Source organism: Coregonus clupeaformis, chromosome 15, assembly GCF_020615455.1.
Source record: "Coregonus clupeaformis isolate EN_2021a chromosome 15, ASM2061545v1, whole genome shotgun sequence".
NCBI lineage: Eukaryota > Metazoa > Chordata > Actinopteri > Salmoniformes > Salmonidae > Coregonus > Coregonus clupeaformis.
In genome coordinates, this window is record NC_059206.1 from 24,706,027 (window position 1) to 24,722,859 (window position 16,833).

The following is a 16,833-nucleotide window of genomic DNA, read 5'->3' on the forward strand; positions in this document are numbered from 1 at the left end:
TAAACCACTGCACCAGGGTCCCGAAGAGAACCAGTCTGCCATCGTCGAGCCATGGGGAAGAGGAGGATGTCGAGGCACCAGATGGAGTCCAAGAAGAAGAAGCATGCACGAGTCCAAGTGCCAACGTCGAAGGACAACAGGCACTCCCACCTGAAAATCCGGAGAGTCGGGAGGAGGGGCCTGATGATGTGGGGAATATTGCTGATAGGATGCCTGCTATGGCAGATCCCCCAAACACAAGCAGACACCCAGGGAGTGGAGGGACAACAGGAGAAGGAGGAAGAAGCGATCTTTCTACCATTGAAGGAAGAGACTCCTCTGCTGTTGAGGAAAGAGACTTTCCCACAATTGACTTCTCTGCCCTCACATGATCTCCGACAATTTAAGAACTGTGGAATTGCTCTAACGGTAATAGCAGTTAACCTAGGAGAGATGGTGGTGGGTCTGCCTACAACTATACAATATTCTAGAGATAGTCTTACTGAGCCAGGAAGAATTGCTGTTGTAAACAAAGAACAAGTATCGTATACAGGATGGCCTAGATTGGGGAAGTGTCAGGTTGAAGGATATGTAATGTTTAGAATAAAATGTCTAGTAAATCATTGTGTAGAAGTTGAGCCAAAAGTAAATAGACATGGAAAAATAATGGATATAAAACAAGCTAAACATCTCATGATTCCATCAGTGCTTAAGAAATTGGCCCCTAAAGTTAGATTGAAGAATAGAATAAAAAAAGCATGTACTATTGGGGATAGCTCGAACTAGTATTTCTATTCCAGCGCAAGTACTGACAGTTGAAGAAACTCAAAGATCCTTTTCAATACGTAGGATAAAACCTCTGCCAGAAAAAATCACTTTGTGGGTGGGCTAAACATCGAACAAGAGGAGAAGCAATCTGGGATGAATATGGCTGCCAAATAGAAGTTAACAAAGGAGACACTAGTTGGGAAATTACCTTTAAGGAATTGACTCAAGAAAATAATGCAAAGTACATATTGGAAATAGATAGTGTTAAAGGGTTAGAAGGAAATAGTATAACAACAATGGACATTGATCCTATTTCCAAACACCAATCTAGACAGGAGGAAGAACCTGAAATAGTTAATGTAACTATGACCACTACCCAAGGACCACTAATTACTATAGCAGTTGAACCAACAAAGACAGGATTAGAAAAAATAGGAACAAATGGGTTTTTTCAAAATGTATGGGATTCTTTAACAAATTGGGGAAGTCAGGAAAATAGACAATCTACCTCAGCCCCAACAGTAATACCGAAAGTAATAATAGCATCACCAAAATTAGAAAGGCTATGGGAGGGAGCCATGCAAAATGATTGGTACAAATGGGCACAATATTCAGCTAAAATAATTAATAGAAAAACAAATTGTTTAGTATGTGCTCCTTCTCCATTAAAAGAATTGATAGTAATACCAAGTCCACACAGTTACAAGGACTGTGCTAACTTCCAACTAAGCTACTGTCATCTTAAAAGAGGAGAAAGGCCCTACTGTCCTGCAGAATGTTTATCATTTTTGGGAAATCCCTATCATTACAGATTCTATAATCAAACAGGATGGGGAGAGTGGTGTAAAAAATTAGATATCAGAATAGAGCCCAGAAAAATGGAAGCACCGGAAAAATACCGTATAGACTATAATCTAAATTATGAATGCTACAATAAAACAGATGGGGAGCACGATTTGGGAACATTTAAGGGAAAGTGTGAGACCACATGGCACCTAAATAATGATACGTCCTGGAATGCAGATACCCCCTACAGAGCAGTTTATCAGGCAGCAGGATCAAGTACTGGGGTAATAGCTACAAATGGAGGGCCGGGTGATCCTGGGGAATGTGAGAAGCAAACACTGGCAATGCCATTGATTTCTCCTTATGAGGATCAATCGGTGGCAGTGGCAGATTTATTTTGGGTATGTGGAGGACAAAAGATTAGAGCTACTTTGCCTAAAGGATGGAAGGGAGTATGTGCTAGAGTACAAATGCTTCAGGAGGTGGTTATATCAGAGTGGGAGGTAGACAAAACAACAAATAGGGATGCACAGAATAATAATAAAAGGGTAAAAAGATCATATGAACATGACCCCAATGTATATTTAGATGCAATAGGTCAACCCAGAGGAATTCCAAATGAATATAAGGCAAGAGATGAAATTAAAGCAGGATTTGAATCAATACTTGTCTGGATTTCAGCCAACAGAAACCTAGAATGGATCAATTATATTTGTTATAATCAACAAAGGTTTATTAATTACACAGACTCTGCATTATCAGCTCTAGGAGAGCAAGTACAGGCTACCAGTAGAATGGCATGGCAGAATAGGCAGGCTCTAAACTGGCTATTGGCGCAAAAAGGTGGAGTTTGTGTTATGTTTGGAGATGAATGTTGTACTTTTATCCCCAATAATACTGCTCCGGATGGTTCATTCACTGAAGCAATGACTAAGCTCAAAGGACTACGAAAAGAGGTTAAGGATAATGCTGGGTATGATGCTCATGTTTGGGACTGGATGGAATTAACTTTGGGAAAATGGGGTGCAATGTTTACAAAAATGGCAATAATGATAGGAATATCACTTGTAGTAATGGGAGTAGTGTTTTGTTGTATACTACCTCTGTTAAAATCACTTTTGATTCAAACCACAGTAAAACAAATGACTGTACAGACAATTGTTACTAGTTCAGCCAAAGAAATACACCCAGTTCAGGGAGCTCCAGGACAGTATGTTAATAAATATGGGAAATCTTGTAATGTTAAAGGAGGACCAATGGACTGTCCATTTGGGAATCCTGAATGTCTGTATGGAGTTGTTCCTGGGGGTGGATGGGCCTGCCATGGTTACAAAGCCCAACAGGAAAATGGGGAGGTTAATTTAGAGAAAAACCTTGCAGACTTGTATCCAATACCTGACTGGGCTATGGGTCCTCATCAGGATGGGTCAGACAATGAGGAAGATACATTGGTCTGAATATATATTCTTATAAAATGTAACCACAGATGGCAAGGCTAAGAATAAGTATATGCACATGCTTACACTCATTTTATGTTATCTTTTGTTTTATTGGTTGGGACTTAAAAGTCCCAGAGGGGGAAATATATAGATGATTTTCAAGTACATATGTTGTAGAATTAAACACCTATATGCCTTAAAATGTTTATGGATTGAGAACCAGTTGAAAGGTTAATACAGAGCAGAGACATTTATGTGTTTATCATAAACTCCCTGCAGATGGTCAGGGCATGTCAATGACATGTGATGGAGATACAACTCCTCGTGGTGGCTGTGTGGAGATTGGAGTAACAATGGAACTAGTGTTATCATTTCTTTGTGCTTATGACCTTATGACCTGACACATGGCCACATGCACATAATCTTAAGGGCCAGGGAGGATGGTAAATGATAAATGTTTAAATCATGTTTAAGTATTAATGGATATGTTTTATAATGTGTTATGAAATGATAATGGTGAAACAGAATGAACATGATTGATACTTTGTACTCCAGATGCATGCCTGGATAGTGAATATAGTCAATACAGAATGTGATTGTTCTTTAACGTACGTATGTGCATAATTTTTTGAGTCATGCCACTAATAAGACACAGAGGCCCCACTTAGAGAAGCGCAAGTAGCCCTCGTGAGCAGCCAACATGTGATACTGAAAGATGCTGTTGATTCACATAGGGAGGTGTAACCATCAGTTGTATCAATGTTTCTGTATAAAAAGGAGCACTCCAGTTCAGGGCAAGCAGTTGCTTCATGGAGCAAACTCTGACTTTGTTATGCAATAACGTCTAATTCTTGAATTCACAAGCTCCTGTGTCTTGAGAGATATTTTGTTTGAGTTGATTATCTCTTAGTCAAATGTTTCTACAACAATCCCCCTGATGACTCCAACAAGTTACAAGTTGGAAGTCCCACCCAGTTGACTACATTAAAAATGGTGGAAGCCCTCAATGGCTCTGCCCATGGTAATATGCCTTTTGGCCACTAGAGGCCTCTATCATTCTCTATGACCACAACACTGTCTGACTTTCAGCTGTCGCAGACACATCTCCCCCGACTTCACTCGTTGACTTTCGTCTACAGTCAGCTGCGTTAGTGCAGAATATTGCCTGGCTGCCCTACATACACAAACAGCATGAGGATATCTTGATGCATTGTGGAAATATCAACACAGATTAACAATAGGCAGAAATATGAACTATGAATATTAATGATGAATGTAGACTTTACTTTTTGGTAGCTGGTTAATAGACAATGTTCCAAGTCAAATTTACTCCCATTCAATACTTCCAAAAATTTGGTCCTGGGGCCCCCTCGGGTGTACGTTTTGGTTTTTGCCCTAGCACTACACAGCTGATTCAAATAACCAACTCATCATCAAGCGTTGATAATTTGAATCAGCTGTGTAGTGCTAGGTCAAAAAACCAAAACGTGCAACCAGGCCCCCCCCAAGTTTGGGAAACCCTACTGTATGGTACTTCCTGACAAAAAGTTGTTTAGTGTTATGGCTCTAAGGAAAACAAAGGGCCCAGACCCAGACACTGAAAAGTTATGTTTTTCTTCCCCAGTCAAAGGCTCCTTAGTGTATTTCAGGGCATGGAGAGTTATTGAGCCTCGGGGCCACCCTGGATTTTGCCCCAAATCCAATATAGTGTGCAAAATCCAATATGGCTGCCATAATACCATTTGATGGGGGTTTAATCACCTGTAAATGAGTTTTGCAAATAAGATACATCTTTTAGAATGGCGTACTATACTTATGACATTTACAACTATTCTGGTGTAATTCAACTCTATTGGGAATCCAATATGGCCACCATCATTACACTCAGTTCCAATTAGTGCCAAAACCATACAAACACTGCCTGATACAGATTTTATTTAGAGGCAAAATATATGCTCCAGTATGAAAGTGAAAATTCTGGGGTTGGGGTGGACACACACACACACACACACACACACACACACACACACACACACACACACACACACACACACACACACACACACACACAGGGGTTAAGATAGATAGACGATCCCCTTCAAAAGGAAGCCATCTTGCCGTGAACCCGGAAGCGGTACACACAGGTGTAGTCCTGGTGACCCCAGTTGCTGAGGACATGGAGCTCCACATACCGATACACTGCAGTAGGGTTCTGAGAAAAAAAAAGTCAGAGTGAGAAGAGGGTGAGAGAGGTCCAAGCTTATTTACTTTTGAGATAAGTCTTAATGCATACACATTAGGCCCCAAAAGGTATTTCTACCTGTCTCATTAGCCTGTATCTTTACTATGTATCACTACCTGTCTCATTAGCCTGAATCTTTACTATGTATCCCTACCTGTCTCATTAGCCTGTATCTTTACTATGTATCTCTAATAGTTTGTCAGCATTGGACTCACAGGCAATTTGAATGTCTGGAGGGGATCTCCAGCCTGGTCATATGTAAACATTCCGAGCAGTGTTCCCTCTTCGCTGACAGTAGACATGCCCTACACAGAAAGCGAGTGGGAAAAAGTGAGGGAGTCAATTAAAAGGTATTCAACATAGCACTAAAACATCCCTGTACAAATCATCCCACTGTAGATTCTATGTGGTACAAGAAAGGAAAGAGCCTCAGAGTTGGAGTGCTGAACAGGGAAGGAAAGGGTCCCCCCCCCCACACTCAGAGACTTTGTGAATACAGGCCCTCAGAGGTGACTCACGTAGACGGCGAAGTCCTTGGGGGCACTGTCGATGCGTCCGTTAGGGGAGACGGCGGTGGAGAGGTGCTCCAGAGAGACATGGGTCACGTGGATGGGGTGAGACAGGGCGATGGTCATAGTGCCCTGGGCCCCAGGAAACGGCCAACACTTGCCAGGCAGCACCTGCTGGCCCTGAGGGGGTGAAAGATGAGTGACAGGTGTATTTGGATCAGTCTTTAACCCTCTAGAGCAGTGTTTTCCAACCCTGGTCCTCCAGTACCCCCAACAGTACACTGTTTCGTTATAGCCCTGGACAAGCACACCTGATTCAGCTCATTGAGGGCTTGATGATTAGTTGACAAGTTGAATCAGGTGTGCTTGTCCAGGGTTACAATACATTTTTTGTTATTGTTGGGAGGACCTGGGTTGGGAAACACTGATCTAGAGTCTAAGGCCTGTCTAAGCCAGCGGTGAGGGGGGGGGGGTCGGTTCTACTAAGCCAACATATGGAATTGTTTTAAGATGGTCATACCAAGGATCATTTAGATATTTGATTTTGAGGTCAGGGCTCTGTGCAGGCCAGTCAAGTTCTTCCACACCGATCTTGACAAACCATTTCTGTATGGACCTCGCTTTGTGCACGGGGGTATTGTCATGCTGAAAAGGGCCTTCCACAAACTGTTGCCACAAAGTTGGAAGCACTAGAATCGTCTAGAATGTCATTGTATGCTGTAGCGTTAAGATTTCCCGTCACTGGAATTAAGGGGCCTAGCCCGAACCACGAAAAAACAGCCCCAGACCATTATTCCTCCTCCACCAAACTTTACAGTTGGCACTATGCATTGGGGTAGGTAGTGTTCTCCTGACACCCGCAAACCCAGATTAGTCCGTCGGACTGCCAAATGGTGAAACGTGATTCATCACTCCAGAGAACGCATCTCCACTGCTCTAGAGTCCAATGGCGGCAAGTTTTACACCACTACAGCCAACGCTTGGCATTGCGCATGGTGATCTTAGGCTTGTGTGCGGCTACTCGGCCATGGAAACCCATTTCATGAAGCTCCCGACAAACAGTTATTGTGCTGACGTTTCTTCCAGAGGCAGTTTGGACCTCGGTACCGCTTCAGTACACGGCGGTCCCGTTCTGTGAGCTTGTGTGGCCTACCACTACGCGGTTGAGCCGTTGTTGCTCCTAGATGTTTCCACTTCACAATAACAGCACTTACAATTGACTGGGGCAGCTCTAGCAGGGCAGAATTTTGACAAACTGACTTGTTGGAAAGGTGGCATAATAATAATAATAATAATAATAATATGCCATTTAGCAGACACTTTTATCCAAAGCGACTTACAGTCATGCGTGCATACATTTTAGTGTATGGGTGGTCCCGGGATCGAACCCACTACCTTGGCGTTACAAGCGCCGTGCTCTACCAGCTGAGCTACAGAGGACCATCCTATGACGGTGCCACGTTGAAAGTCACTGAGCTTTTCAGTAAGGCCATTCTACTGCCAATGTTTGTCTATGGAGATTGCATGGCTGTGTGCTCGATTTTATACACCTGTCAGCAATGGGTGTGGCTGAAATAACAGAATCCACTCATTTGAAGGGGTGCAGTGGTCTAAGGCACTGCATCGCGTGGTTCGAATCCAGGCTCTGTCGTAGCCAGCCGCGACCGGGAGACCCATGGGGCGGCGCACAATTGGCCCAGTGTCGTCCAGGGTAGGGGAGGGAATGGCTGGCAGGGATGTAGCTCAGTTGGTAGAGCATGGCGTTTGCAATGCCTTGGTTGTGGGTTCAATTCCCACGGGGAGCCAGTATGAAAAATTACAAAATGTATGTATGCACTCACTAACTGTAAGTCGCTCTGGATAAGAGCGTTTGCTAAATGACTCAAATGTAAAAAATTTAGTGTATAAAAATATAAAAAACAGAACATCATCGTGTTTGTGAGAGTCTCATAATAATTTGCCACCTTTCACCGCAGATGCGGAAGGGCGATATCGGGTGGATGTGGTGGATTGAGACGCAGCCCATACAAAGAAACAAATATCTCTAGCTTAAACAGATGGATTTAGATGGGAATTTTTGTATTATGTTAATTAGATTTCCGCAGGCCACGGAAATTGTAGGAGAATGGTTAACCTGCATTTAAACATGGTGGTCAAGACGACACACTTCAGAAAGAGAGATATAGGATGACACAAAGGGAGAGAGAGGTACCAACCTGGATGACAGTCCGGGGGGTCTCTTCAGGATACCACAGGGGAATCCCCAGGAAGCTCACGCAGGCCGAACGGGTGTGATACGTCTCAGAGCATCTGCTGGTTACAATACTGCCACCTACACACACACACACACGATACTGTAGTCTATAAAGCATCCACACGTGCTGGGACTATTTCTGTGGCACATACGGAAAACATGCTGAAGTACAGTGATGTCACAAACCTTGAGACTCCAAGGCAAAGTCAGGCAGTCGGTCCGCTAACGGACGACTGCAATCCTTTATCACCCGTTTCATGTCCCATCTCTCATCCTGTGAGACACAGACAGACACACAATCACACATGCACGGTCAACTTTAAAAACGCATCACATCTTCTGTTTATTTTACAAGAAAATAAATAAACCCACCTGGGCCAGTTGGTCACGCAGCCATTTCTCCATGGCCTCTTTAAAATCAGGTGTCAGGTGTATGTTTTCTGGTGTGGGAGCAGGGGGAGGCTGGTTTTGAATGGTGGTCACCTGTTGCTGCAGCTAGAGAACACACAGAGATCACGCATATTAGGAGAAGTGTGTGTGTGTATGTGTGTGTGTGTGTGTGCACGTGTGCCTGCGTGTACGTGTGTGTTACCGTATCACTGGTGTCCTCCAGGGCTCTGACCCTCTGTGTGGTAATGGACTGTTCCTCTTGGAGATCAGGCCATCTTGCTGCCGAACTCGGCAGCGTCCTGGGCCAGACGCTCTCCAGCAGTAGAGACAGCAATAGAGACACTACAATAAAATAGAATGAAACAACACAAAACAAATGTATTTTCTATTTTGGGAGAAACAGATATTTGTCTTCTAGAATAGAATACAACATAACTTTTGTCTTGTTTTTTTATGGGGTAGGAGCTAGGGACTATATGGGTAGTTTCAGGACTGGTCCACACTCACCTGTTCCCTTTCCCTCTGACGTTGTTCATCTCGGCTCCTTACTCCCCTCATGTCGATATTGAGTCTTTGTACCATCTGTTGGTGGACACAAACACAATTCAATTGAATAAACTTTATTAATTCCAGAAGGGCAATTATTGACACCACATCTCAATTGACAAACTGGCAATACTACAGCAACAAATAGAAAATAATCCCAGGTACTTCCACTACAAAGGGATAGATTGACTATTCTCACCTGGGAAATGCCTCGGTGCTGGTGTGCTTTCTGTTTAAGAATTTCAATCTCTCTCTGCAAGACAAGCACATGGACAGATAAATTAATATGGCCAAACATTTTGTGCATTCTCTCTCCACCCCCCTCTCTCTATTTTGTACCTGGATGTTGTCCATTTTGTCTTCAAGAGCTGAATCCATGATAGAAGTTCCATACTGTAGAAAGAGTTTTAACTAGTCAACCAGAGTGTTGCCCATGCATAGCTTCATTGCAGCATTCACCCAATCAAGACATAGATAACACAGTCTGCCCCAAAGGGCACTCTATTCCCTATGTAGCGCACTACCTTTGACCAGAGCCCACATAAGTGGGCCACTATATAGGGTATAGTGTGCCATGTGAGACGTCACCAGAAGACAGATGAAAAACAGAGGTCCTACTGTAGCCTTTGATGTCAGGTCGGGCGGAGAGTCAGGTTGAGTCGGCCGGTTCATTGGAAGGTTGAGGTTCATGGTGGGGAACACGGTCGGAAAGACAAATACTGCAGGGAAGACATTGTGGTTCGGGGTCACACAGAGGACAGGTTTATAGGAGGATATTTAGATGTGTGAACATGAACGTTACGTCACACTCACGGAAGGTCAGGAGAACGGGCAGGAGGAAGAGGAAGATGACAAACCAGGATGGCAAACCAGTCGGGAAACATGAACGGCCTACAGGGAGACACACAGAGCCAAAGATAATGCTAATGCTAACAAACAAGGCAAAAGCAAAGCAACGAGCTAATGCTAAACTAATGCTGACAAATTTCAAGCAGAGAGACACGCATAAATTAAAAAGGCCCTTAAATTGAAAATTGAATTGAGACACACTGATGCTAAGCTAATGCTAACTAACCAGCTTTTTTTATCTTCTTATTTTTTACAAGCATATAAAGACATGCAAATGCCAAGCTTGTGTTGTCTCTCACAGACAGACACACTGAACTCACTGCAGCTAGCGCTGGCACTGGTCCTAGTGCCTATCCCGCTGGATAGTCTCCTGTTGGAGCGTGTCTTGACCCTCAGTGGCTCCTCAGAATCAGAGCAGTAGCCAGAGCTGTCAATTCTGGTGAATCCAATGCTGGAGGAGCTCATGCTGGGCTGCAGGGCCACAGAGGCGGCGGGGGCCAAAGGAACAGGGGGCCACACTGGGTGCCACAGTAGGAGACAGGAAGGTCTGCCTTCTCTGGACGGCCCTCACAGTTGGCGCCATGACTGACAGAGGGGGAGGGAAGGAATAGGGGGGAGGGGGAGAGAAAGAGAGGGGTGGGAGGATGTTGGGAGAGAGAGAGAAAACAGGGTGGGGGGAGGAGGGAAAGAGGGGGTGGGGGGAGGAGGGAGAGAGAAAGAGAGGGATGGGGGAGGAGGGAGAGAGAGAGAGAGGGTTGGGGAGGAGGGAGAGAGAGAAAGAGAGGGTTGGGGAGGAGGGAGAGAGAGAAAGAGAGGGTTGGGGGAGGAGGGAGAGAGAGAAAGAGAGGGTTGGGGGAGGAGGGATAGAGAGAAAGAGAGGGGTGGGGGAGGAGGGATAGAGAGAAAGAGAGGGGTGGGGGGAGGAGGAGAGAGAGAAAGAGAGGGGTGGGGGAGGAGGGAGAGAGAGAGAAATAGAGGGGTGGGGGGAGGAGGGAGAGAGAGAGAGAGAGAAAGAGGGGTGGGGGAGGAGGGAGAAAGAGAGGGAAAGAGAGGGAAAGAGGGGTGGGGGGGAGAGAGAGAGGGAAAGAGGGGTGGGGGGAGAGAGAAAGAACTTTAGTAATACATCGCATATGATTTCCAATCTACAAAAGTGTCTAACCCGGGCTAGGGACATATCCTGTGTTGTCACAACTCCTATGATCATTGTCATGGAGTTGGCAAGACAGAACAACCATGTCCTAGGGACAAGGGGCTAGATAGGGGTTATCAATCTGGACAACCCCTAGCGCAGGCAGGAAGTGATGTCAGCAGTACCAATTAATTCATCACCTTTGATTGGCTGATTTGGCTTTTGGATTCCCTTATGGCCCCCTGTTCTCGGTTTCCTCTTGTTGAATACCCTGAGACAGACACACAGATACATTTTGATTTGACACACACACAGTTAACACTGTGCTAATACCACCGTAAGTGCAATAAGCATCACCGCACACACAGCGATACTCTCTCACTCACACACACACACACACACACACACACACACACACACACACACCTACCTACCTAGGCACAGGGCTCTCCTTGTAGGAGACCATGGAGCCAGAGATTTCATCATCTGAGGACTGGTCATAGTACCCTACATTAAGAAGTCTCGCACTTCTTCTAGACATGACTGAGAGAAAAATAAAGAGATTGATTGATTTCAAATGCCAAGCCTAAGCAAACCCCACCTTAGGTCAGTGTTGTCATGGACAACTTCATCTTACTTAGAGCACAAAACTGGACAACAGTGGAAAATATTGGGTCCTACAGCTAATTTGTACAAATTCCTCTTCTGATTAATTGATTCATCGTGGAAACTTTTCTCGCATTTTGTGAGTTTAAATCAGCATAGCATTACAAGATGATGCGTCGAAAAACCCCGACTAAAACCGGGCTTTTTGGATCAAATATTGCCTTCTACTTACCGGAGTCTTGTAGGCCAATTCATACAGTAATTTTTGCAGTCTTTAAACTAAGATGTAGCAGCAGAAAGTGTAACTTTGCTAATGAGCCACTGTGTTGAAAACACTGGAATTTACAGAGCGTTTACATTGTTGCGTCTATGGAACCATAGAAATAGAATGGGGGACGCAGTTTACGTCATAATCAGCTCTCCTCGCCAAACGTATTTTGATTGACAGCTCTCCAAAATCCATTTGATTGTTTCGTTCCCTAATACAAATAAATAAATAAATATCGCCACTTTTCTCTCATTTCTTGTATGTCTGCCTATTCCACACACGATGGCGACATTTAGCCACCATATAGCACATGAACACGTCATAAACCATGATATTACAGGAAATTAGCTGTAAAACTGCAACATTTTCTCTCAGCCTCATGGCAAAATGTTTAGAAATTAGCTCAGGGATTCTTGAAAGTCGGGAAAATCCTTGTCTTGCAGGGAAACTTGATTTTCTTGCATTATTTGTGTGTCATTATGTGTATTCTATGGATTTCACATGACTGGGAATACAGATACCTTAAAATCAAAAGTAGGGCGTCGATCATTCGATCAGAAAACCAGTCGGTATTTGTATCATGCAGCACGACTCATCTCCTTCACATAAAGTTGATCAGGCTGTTGATTGTGGCCTGTGGAATGTTGTCCCACTCCTCTTCAATGGCTGTGCGAAGTTGCTGGATATTGGCGGGAACTGGAACACGCTGTTGTACACGTCGATCCAGAGCATCCCAAACATGCTCAATGGGTGACATGTCTGGTGAGTATTCAGGCCATGGAAGAACAGGGACATTTTCAGCTTCCAGGAATTGTGTACAGATTCTTGCGACATGGAACATGAAACATGAGGTGATGGCGGCAGATAAATGGCATGACAATGGGGCTCAGGATCTCGTCACGGTATCGCTGTGCATTCAAATTGCCATCGATAAAATTTAATTGTGTTCATTGTCTGTAGCTTATGCCTGCCCATACCATAACCCTACTGCCACCATGGGGCACTCTGTTCACAACATTGACATCAGCAAACCGCTCACCCACACGATGTCATACACGTGGTCTGCGTTTGTGAGGCTGGTTGGGCGTACTGCCACATTCTCTAAAAGCGACGTTGGAGGCGGCTTATGGTAGAGAAATTAACATTACATTCTCTGGCAACAGCTCTGGTGGACATTCCTGCAGTCAGCATGCTAATTGCACGCTCTCTCAAAACTTGAGACATCTGTGGCATTGTGTTCTGGGACAAAACTACACATTTTAGAGTGGCCTTTTATTTTCCCCAGCACCAAGTGCACCTGTGTAATGATCATGCTGTTTAATCAGCTTCTTGATATGCCATACCTGTCAGGTGGATGGGTTATCTTGGCAAAGGAGACATGCTCACTAACAGGGATGTAAACAAATTTGTGCACAACATTTTAGAGAAATAAGCTTTTTGTGCATATGGAAAATATCTGGGATCTTTTATTTCAGCTCATGAAACATGGGACCAACACTTTACATGTTGCGTTTATATTTTTGTTCGGTGTACATGGTCCTCTCGGATCAGCCTTGAGTATTTCTCATATTTGTAATTATGTTCCAGCCCCTGACCATCCGCTCAAGAAGAATTCATCCCGTGGCTGAATCTAGTTGATTATCCCTGCTCTAGCCTCTGAACTCTTTGTTTTCACCTGACAGGTTGATCGTACTGTAATGAGCATAGAAATAGAACCCATGTCCAATTCTAATTCTATTTCCATGGTGATGAGGAGAGGGTCAGTGTTTGCGCCAAACAGTGTTCTTTCTCAGCACCATCAGTTCTCCCTATGTGCTCTCTTACCACTGTTAAACTGACCATATACCGTGCCTTCAGAAAGTAGTCATACCCTTCGACTTATTCCACATTTTGTTGTGTTACCCATTTACACACAATACCCCATAATGACAAAGTGAAAACATGTTTAGACATTTTTGCTAATTTATTGAAAATGAAATATAGAAATATCTCATTTACATAATGTGATGTCACGAGAGGCTGTGTCCTGGAGGGACGTTACATCCCCCTGAGGTGGCTGCAAACCCAGACAGCTATGGCTCCATCTGCTGGTATGGTCGGGAACTCCACCCCTCTATGGCCAATCTTCCCACGCAGCTGAAACAAATGAGGAGCTGATGAGCTGAAGGTTTGGGAAGGGAAGAGACACACTGAGGGAGTGTGTGGGGGTGAAGAGACACAGTCTCCAACCTGGGCTCTCGGGAGGACAAGAGTGCTGCACGTCCACTTCCATGAGGAATATAAGGATTTGGAGATACTTACCTTTGGGAAATACTCACCTTTGGATATATGCACCTGTGGAAATACGTGAGAGACATTTGGAAGGACTTTTTGCTGGGTTGGCCACTAGCTGCAACGTGGACTACAGTAAGGCTGGGGAAAAGTTATCTGAGCGAGTGAGAATTATGATTTGGATGTGGAAGAGACATCCCTGAACTGTTAACCCTTAAAGAGCCACAAGAGAACAGAATTTTGTTATATTTTCGTTAATTTCCCAAGACCTATAATAAAATCCTTGTTTTGTTTGAACCTTGTCTCCTTGCACTACTTGAGCAATCCCGCTGAAAGCTGTGTAGCCTCTCGTGACGTCACAGATGGTGGAGAATACGGGCTCGCTCAAGCGTTAATAGTGCATGTCAGAGGAGGATACCGAAGGTTTGATCACCCAGTTTTCCAAGTTGGCCGTAGGCTCCCCGCCGACTGAAATGGAGGACATATTGAAAGCCCTTGTTGCTGGCCAGCAAGCCCAGATGCAAGCAAACGTGGCTCTCTTGGAGGAGCAAAAAGAAAGCCAACCTTCTGAAGGCAGAGGAATTGCAGTTGCAGAGACAGAGGGTGGTCCAAAATACCCGCCCAATAAAGGCAAGTGACTTTATATCTAAGATGGGAGCTACCGATGACATTGAGGCATACCTGCATGCATTTGAGGCCACGGCCACTAGGGAAGCCTGGCCCAAGCAACAGTGGGTTGGTCTGTTAGCCCCCTTTCTAACCGGGGAATCGCTGAATGCTGTCCGGGACCTGGGCCCTGACCAGGTTACTGACTATGATGCCCCTGAAGTCTGAGATCCTCAGCAGATATGGACTCACAAAGTTTGGTATGGCCCAGCGCTTTCACGGCTGGACCTTCCAACCAGACCAACCTCCTCGGGCGCAGATGCATGAACTTGTCCGAATCGCAAGGAAATGGCTGGATCCGCAGAGGAATACAGCAGCGGCGGTGGTGGAGGCCGTTGTGGTGGATCGTTACCTACGCGCCCTGCCTTATGAGGCAAAACGGTTCATCAGTCAACAGGCCTTGACCACGGCTGATCTGACCGTGGAAGCTATGGAAAAGTACCAGGCCACAGCGGAGATGCTGAATGCTTCCCGAAAAGACCCCAGGAGGGCGGCCCCACCACAAATGGGAAGAACCCGTCCAAAGGACCCCAAGGTCTCGAACCCAGCCACGTCAGGACTTATCCCGGCTCCAGGGGGAGCCAGAAACCAGGCGGGTCCAAGAAGAGTACACCAGGAGGGGGAAACTTCGACAGTGTTACCGGTGTGGGGAGATGGGACATATCTCCTGGCAGTGTGGGAAACCAGCCGATGAACCTATGCCCACTGCGGAGTCCTCCAGCTCAGCACCCACACACCATTTTGCCTCGCTCTTGGGAGTCGTAGATGGCGGCCCAGATCGACCCCCCACCTGCCCGGTAACTGTGAATCACCATGATGTGGAGGCCTTACTGGATTCTGGTAGCCGGGCCACCCTGGTGCGTAAGGATTTGGTGGGCCCAACGTGTCTGACCCCGGGGAAAGTCCTCCCAGTTTCCTGTGTCCATGGGGACACCAGAGAATACCCCATTACTGAACTTACAATGACCAGCACACGGGGAACCATACACACGACGGCGGGGGTGGTTGATTCCCTCCCCGTCCCTGTCCTAATTGGACGAGACTGCCCAGCCTTTTACCCACTCTGGAGAGAGTCTCAGGAGAGGATAACCCGAGTACCTCGGAAACGGAGAGGCAAAACTCATCCTGGGAAGGCTCCGGTGCAATCCTCCGAATTACTCACTCCCGCCCGGGCTCTGATAGGGATGGCAGGTGCCCAGACCGACACAGAGACGGAGCTACAGAATCTGGACAAAGAACTGTCTGGTCTGAAGGGGACCGCTGAGAGGTATCGTTTGTTAAAGCAACAGTTAGACATGAAGACAGAAGAGTTAGATATCCTCCAGGCTAAACTCCAACAGAGCTCCTTCCATAAGCAACAGGAGGAGCTGGAGAGGCTGCGCAGGACCATCGAGGAGTGTGAGGAGACCCTGCGCAGTAGTAAGGAGGTCCAGAAGAAGGCAGAGGAGAAGTACAAGGTGTTGGAGAACAAGATGAAGAATGCGGAGGCAGAGAGAGAGAAGGAACTGAAAGCTGCTCAACAGAAGCTAAACTCTGCTAAAACCAAGGCTGATGCGTTCAGTAAGAAACTCAAGGAGAGACAACAGGAGGCTGAGTCCCTGGTCCTAGAGGTGGAGGAGTTGAAGAGAGAGCAGGCTGGCAAGCACCACGGCAATGCGGACGCCCTCTCCCGGCGTGATGCCTTCTTCGCTGCCTTTACCCCGACGAGGACGCTCGGTCCCGAGGAGGGGGGATGTGTGATGTCACGAGAGGCTGTGTCCTGGAGGGACGTTACATCCCCCTGAGGTGGCTGCAAACCCAGACAGCTATGGCTCCATCTGCTGGTATGGTCGGGAACTCCACCCCTCTATGGCCAATCTTCCCACGCAGCTGAAACAAATGAGGAGCTGATGAGCTGAAGGTTTGGGAAGGGAAGAGACACACTGAGGGAGTGTGTGGGGGTGAAGAGACACAGTCTCCAACCTGGGCTCTCGGGAGGACAAGAGTGCTGCACGTCCACTTCCATGAGGAATATAAGGATTTGGAGATACTTACCTTTGGGAAATACTCACCTTTGGATATATGCACCTGTGGAAATACGTGAGAGACATTTGGAAGGACTTTTTGCTGGGTTGGCCACTAGCTGCAACGT

At 45.8% G+C, this 16,833-nt stretch overlaps 1 protein-coding gene and 1 long non-coding RNA gene across 2 annotated transcripts; both read right to left on the reverse strand.

Annotated features, from left to right (window-relative positions):
* Positions 1 to 4,468: 4,468 nt before the first annotated feature.
* Positions 4,469 to 10,268, reverse strand: LOC121583104 (SUN domain-containing protein 2-like). The gene is made up of 13 exons (XM_045225357.1): positions 10,083 to 10,268; positions 9,727 to 9,804; positions 9,532 to 9,632; positions 9,253 to 9,306; positions 9,113 to 9,166; positions 8,895 to 8,949; positions 8,570 to 8,709; positions 8,350 to 8,472; positions 8,164 to 8,251; positions 7,940 to 8,055; positions 5,733 to 5,903; positions 5,430 to 5,519; positions 4,469 to 5,184 (listed from the first exon to the last, which is right to left on the reverse strand). Exons 1-13 carry the CDS (start codon positions 10,225 to 10,227, stop codon positions 5,071 to 5,073), a joined length of 1,329 nt encoding a protein of 442 aa, XP_045081292.1. The 5' UTR covers positions 10,228 to 10,268; the 3' UTR covers positions 4,469 to 5,070.
* A 3-nt stretch (positions 10,269 to 10,271) lies between these two features.
* On the reverse strand, positions 10,272 to 11,855 carry LOC121583184. Its single transcript, XR_006003451.2, has 4 exons — positions 11,730 to 11,855; positions 11,326 to 11,434; positions 11,092 to 11,162; positions 10,272 to 10,347 (listed from the first exon to the last, which is right to left on the reverse strand). It is a non-coding gene; the product is annotated as an uncharacterized LOC121583184 (long non-coding RNA).
* Positions 11,856 to 16,833: the final 4,978 nt, after the last annotated feature.